The sequence below is a fragment of the Simochromis diagramma genome, unplaced genomic scaffold, assembly GCF_900408965.1.
Source record: "Simochromis diagramma unplaced genomic scaffold, fSimDia1.1 OVJJ01000271.1, whole genome shotgun sequence".
NCBI classification, from domain to species: Eukaryota; Metazoa; Chordata; class Actinopteri; order Cichliformes; family Cichlidae; genus Simochromis; species Simochromis diagramma.
The window spans coordinates 172,509-178,508 of NW_024386909.1; the positions used below are offsets into that span (position 1 = coordinate 172,509).

Here is a 6,000-nt window from a genome sequence, read left to right on the forward strand (position 1 = left end):
AGGCGAGGAACAAAGCAGAAAAAGATATATGGTTTTTAATATTTCAGCAACAATATCACAACCCAAGCATTTTCTTGGCTTCATGGATCCAGGAAACTTTTAAAAAATAAAGGTTTTAATTTGACTGTTTGGTTGCCAGTTTTCTCACAAGCTTTGCAGCTTTTTTCCTTTTATCACAGCTGAGCAGTTACCAGCTCAGTTTGCCAGCGCCAAAAAGTTCCCAGAGCACCTCTAAGCAAGGGCAAGGGGAGCTTGTCACCATTTCTGTTCCCTCTTTCAACAGTATCAGCATCAAATACAGTAATACAACGCAACAGGTTATTGCCTGCTGTGTGTTCAGTGCGTTTTGGGGTCTTTTGCCCCCCCGGAGGGTAATCCCCACTTTTACTCGTCCTCCTTCTAATTTGTTTTCTCACTCTCTTTCTCGATATGCAGGAAAGCAGTTCTGGGTGTTTAAGGACACGGTGTTGCAGTCCGGATACCCCAAGGACATCTCCCAGTTTGCCCATGGCATGCCCTCACAGAGCATCGACACCGCCCTGTGGTGGGAGGATGTGGCCAAAACCTACTTCTTTAAAGGGGACAGGTGGGTACGAGTGGAGGTCTTAGATCAGTTCTGGACTTTCTTCCTTGAAAGCCGTGTGCAAATTTAGCCTGCAAAGGTCTCTTAAAAGCGAAGCGTATGATCTTAAATTGGTGGATATTTAGTATAACTAAACAAGAACGGGAAGAATGTTTTAAAGTAGCGTTTCTGATCTGACACAGAGTCGCTCTCAACCTGATTTCATTTAACACTTGTGCTAAAGAACCATCTGTAATATGTTGCTACAAAATCAGGTCAGCGACTCCTCTTAGAGGACGGTTCATTAGTTTTCTTTGTTTGTCTGCTGTCCCACATCAAGGTTCAGGGAAAATGTGGGATAGAATTAGATTTTCCCCATGCCTCTCACACCTGCTATGATAGGTATTATTTGAATTAACTCACTAGAGGAAGCTGACAGTGTGATAGTAAGATACTAGGTATACACATAAAATACCATCTGTTTCCATTTTCAGCCTGTGTTCCTCTAGCCTTATAGTACCTGCTTTGTCTTCCCGTGGCTCATCGTTTGTTCCTGTTTAGGTACTGGCGCTACAATGAGGAAATGAGAATCATGGACCTTGGCTATCCTAAGCCTATCACAGTGTGGAGAGGTGTGCCTGAATCGCCACAGGGGGCCTTCGTGGACAAAGCCAATGGTACGATTTGTCCTGCACAATACTCTGGTTTGGCAAGCAAGTCGCAGTTCGTTTGCCAGGCTGCATTGATTTCAGATGGTCACTGGCAGGGTAGCATTGATTGAAATTTGCCCCACTTATTAAACTGAGTCTCCGTGTGTGGCACGCTTCCATACATGCAATACAGAGGGAAATGTTTTTTGCGTATTCCAAACAAAAAGCAGGTCAGATCATACAGAAATACATTTTGTCCCTGTTTTTTATGAATTGTTTCACAAGAAAATATTGCGTAATCGGTCCATCCTGCTCTGAATGCCATAAGACCCAGTCGGAGCCGGACTGTGGAAAGCAGAAAGGACAAGACCACCGCTGGGTGCTCATTCCGGTTTTAAGCCAACTGACTCTCTTCAGGCTTGGGTAGGCGGGATTAAAATCTCGCCGGGAGCTCAACGATAGGCCGCTCAGATGGCAAGGCTACAAAAATAATCTTTTCCCATTGGATGCACCGTGCCAGGTGGGTTTGGGGTCTGGTCTTGGCTGCAAGTCGTTTGGAAAAAACAGAGCAGGTGGTGTTGAAAGCTCGCGCCATCTGTGCCGAAGATCCCCCGCCAGACCTGTAGCTGGGCGTTTCTGCCGGTGAGGCCAGGTGGAGCGGGCATCAATCAGAGCATGAAGGATGGACTGATATCCAAGCGGATGATGGCTGTTTGTGTATGTTTCTGCACGTAAATGTGTCGGCCTTCGTTTATTGAGCGAGCCGGCTGTTTGCCGAGACAGCGCGCCAAGTGGACCGCTCATAACACTGACCCAGATCGCCAGGCGTAATTGAGCACGCCACTGTAGCCCACGACAGTGTGTATGAGGCGGCACGTTTCGGAGCGGGGAGCCCAGGGCGACGTTGACCTGGTTCTAACCCACACAAGCTCAGCCTGTCTGACCTCTCATCTGCTCTCCCCCTCTGTGTCTTTCAGTGAATAGTTCTACTTGTTATGGAGCTGTATAGTTAGTCTTCATGTGGATCTTTCTATTTCTAACAAAAAACCCTTTTTCGCTTAATTTGGGTTAAATGTAGGAGAAAAGTGTGACAGAACCTGCCGCCAGATCAGAAAGAGGAGCATCCAGACAGTGGCTGTAATTCATCAGCTAATCACAATACTCAGCTGAGCTCTAAATACTAATTCAAAGGGCATTGTGTGGTTTGGCCTGTCTCACTATACGCGGCCAGGTTGTGAAGACAGAGCTGTGCCCGACAAGATGATCAAGTCTCCCACTCAGCCAGGCCGGCCCCTCTTTCATCTAAAATCCCACCTTAAGTTTGAAATGAACATATTGTGGGCATGGAACAACAAAAAAATTGTTTCTTTGTGTTTCATGATTTTTTTTTTCCATCGCTACAGCCGTTGTGGAGAGGTGGGGTAAATTCTCACCTGAATGCACGGCGGCATTAGCGGATCTGTGCATCTTTGGGGGACGCTGGGACAGTCGCCCTCACGTCCCGTCACAAAATCGACCGTCGCTCTCGTGGCTTAGAAAGCGCCTTGTTTGCCAGTGACATTTGCTGCGCTTTTGTGTGAGCGTAGCTACGGGGCCTGACTCCCGCTCGGGTGTGTTTTCTCTTTCATGACCGGTATAATTAGTCCTGAGGGACAGGCACAGATATCCCAGCAGAACAACTGAACTGAAACCGAAACAGTGGCTCAGCATCAGAGCAGCACACACACTACTGGCTGGTTATCTTTATTTTGACTTCGCTTGAATAATTTTTTTCCTTTAAGATAAAAGGTGATTTCTTTTTTAAAGATTCAATTAGTAATAAATTCTTTGAATAGTTCGTGACTTCATTAAATACATGAAAGAGCTTCCTCCAAAGCAACAGTTGTGCCCGGTTACTTCAGTATATGTTAGCAGTAAAAATGATGCCTGACGTGTATCGATGAGGATCTAACAGCAAATGGCTTATAAGCTAGTAATGTGACGTATTCCTCACGTTTTAGCACTCGCCCTAGCTGGTGACCTTTCCGTCAGCTGAATGAAATTGTTATCATTATATCCAGTTTGATGGCTTTTCGGTGACAGCTTAATGCACATTTTGACAGTACTGACAGAGCTGAGCATTAGCTGAAAACGTGCTAAATCACTCTTTAACAACTTTTGTGTGCGTGTGTCCTTGCTTCAGGTTTCACCTACTTCTACAAGGGGAAGGAGTACTGGAAGTTTAGCAACCAGTTCCTCAGAGTGGAACCGGGCTACCCGCGCTCCATCCTCAAGGACTTCATGGGCTGCGAGCTGACGCCCATCGACCCCGGCCGCCCGCCGGCCGACGACGGCAACTCGGACGTGGTGATCGAGCTGGACAACGAGGCCAACACGGTGAAGGCCATCGCCATAGTGATCCCCTGCGTGCTCGCGCTGTGCCTGCTGGTGCTGGTCTACACCGTGGTGCAGTTCAAGAGGAAGGGCACGCCTCGCCACATACTGTACTGCAAACGCTCCATGCAGGAATGGGTTTGAATTTTTTTGGAGGGGGGTGGGGTTAAGAGACAAGAGGGCAGAGCTAGGGTGGGAGTTAAGAGGATTGTGGAAAAACAGTACAACAGCCCCCTACTTTTCACAGAGAGGAGGACGGTGGACACTGGACAGCTTTATGGGAAAAACAACAAGCCACGCCTCCTCCTCTTCGGCGATCGATACTTTCGTGCAGACCTGCAGAACCAGCCGAGAAGTCTGACGGTGATCCCGCGTTTAAAAAAAGGCGACTCCCAGGACTTTAAGCTGACTTTCTCCAGCCCCCAGCCTTTTTAACAAACGGGGCCCAGAGGGACAGTTTGTGGAGGGGGATCTTTGTCGGATGTGACCTTCGATCCCGGTCCAAAAATAATGAGGAAAAAAAAAAAAAAAATCAACAAGAGGGTCAGCATCACTTTGTATCTCAGAAACTCGACTTCCTATCCCCGTCCTCTTTGTTTCTTTGCCCGACTGCTTTTCAGACGGAGGACTTTCAGGGGAACAAACACTCTTCCCACAGGGCACTGCATTGTCAACTGTGTCATATCAGGTTGTTGATAAACAGCTTTCTATTTTCTGATCCGCGTGCCCCTCCCCTCCTCCAGCTTCAGACTGGGCTCAGAAAAATAAAAAATAAAAAAATAAGTCTCAGATAAACACAACTTTATTACGTAACCAATCATTCATCTGTTTTTTTGTTTGTTTTTTCTTTTTTTTCTTCTTTTTTTTTTATTGGAATTCATGTGAGAAAAGAGGTCCTCACTGTTCCCTTTAAGACATCCCTGAAGAAGAGACCAAACAAAACCAAATAAAATCCATCTCTCTCCAAAGAGGATCACATTTTTCTTTCTTTCTTTCTTTAGTTCCTTCTTTCCCTTCTCTGGATCCTTGCAGCGATTACGAGTTGGGGGGAGCTCTGACTGTTGTGGCAGTCTGTTTGAGACACAGGGGCCAAATTATTCTGCAATATTTTAACTCGCCTTAATTATACATCATACTACTTGTGCTTGGTTTTGCTGTTCTTGGTGTTTTTCTTTTTTTTTTTATTATTTTAATTTGTATACCGCTATTATTTCTTTTTGTTTCTTCTTCCTTTTTTTAAAGAAGCTGCTTAATTGCTTCTTGTGGTTGGTATTTTATGAATTTTATTACGTTACTCAGAATCCTCAGCACTGGCTTGCTGAGCCATTCTGGACAGATTAATACAGTAGGTCCAGCCTGTACTGAAAGTAATGTATTGTATACTAAAAAAAAAGATGTTGGAAGGTTCTGGAGTAAAGCCACTATTTTTGTGTGTTAAGGTATTTGTTACTGTTAGTTTTGATATTTCCATAAGACAGGCTGACAGGAGTCTTGTTTCTGGATTTGTCCTTGGCCCATATTCCTCTGTTTTTGTTTGTTTGGGTTTTTTTATTTCTTTTTTGTGAATGGACTTAATTAAAAATAATGATAATAATAAAATCCTGTTGACTGCCTTGTTTGAGAGAGCTCACAGTTCCCAGAATGCTCTTGTCTGAAGACTGAAGTGAGACAGCAAGTCAAGATCAGTGCCTGTGTCAACGTGCATGCAAGCATTTACTGTACGACCCTATCGGTTCTGCTCAACATGGCTTTGACCCCCTTCCCTCCCATCGAGCCGAGGAGGAAGTTTTCTCTTAAAAATACTGTTTATGTTCACTTTTGTATCTTTTAAGTGCACCCCAGTCCCACCGCCTGCCTTCCTCCAGCTACAATTAAATCCGAGACAAACAAACTGTAAAAGATTTAAGTGGTACATTTGGGTGATTGGCAAGTCAAATTGGCCTGAACCAAACACGTAGTGTCATGGAGACATGACGGGTAGTCTTTGAATGTGTGTTTGTTTTCATGATCACATACTGTTTTTTTTTCTTTCTTTCCTGTTTTCTGGTCAAAACAACTTGGACATGTCACGATGACTTGTTTGTGTAAGACTTTGGGACAAGAGAAAAACATGTCCCGATTGAATGAATAAACTGATCAATATACATTGAAGAACCGCCTTCAAACTCTCTACTCGTTTTTTTAAACTCAGCAGGTAGACTGCATTTTGAAACTGTTAATTTTCATTCAGGCATCTAAATCCTTTTAGCTTTAGTGGTTTTTTTATAGGGTTAAATATCATGAGATTATTGCAGACTCAATCTAAAGTGTGAAAGCTTCTTATGTTTTCTTGGTGAGCAAACGTAAAATATACAGTTTCAAAGTTTAATTAAATGTTTGAAGGTTCAAGTTACACAGCACTGTGGACCTGTCAAA

The 6,000-nt window shown here is 44.3% G+C and overlaps 1 protein-coding gene across 2 annotated transcripts in view; it reads left to right on the forward strand.

Annotated features, from left to right (window-relative positions):
• LOC120736178 (matrix metalloproteinase-16-like) overlaps positions 1–5,736 on the forward strand; it is a 73,233-nt gene extending 67,497 nt beyond the window's left edge. Inside the window, exons 9-11 of one of the 2 annotated variants that reach the window (XM_040036156.1) lie at positions 436–586; positions 1,124–1,239; positions 3,395–5,736. In XM_040036156.1, the coding sequence (XP_039892090.1) occupies positions 436–586; positions 1,124–1,239; positions 3,395–3,729 (602 nt within the window). In that variant the 3' untranslated portion in view covers positions 3,730–5,736. The remainder of the gene's footprint in view (positions 1–435; positions 587–1,123; positions 1,240–3,394) is intronic. The other variant, XM_040036157.1, reaches the window with a different exon arrangement.
• The last annotated feature ends 264 nt before the right edge of the window (positions 5,737–6,000 follow it).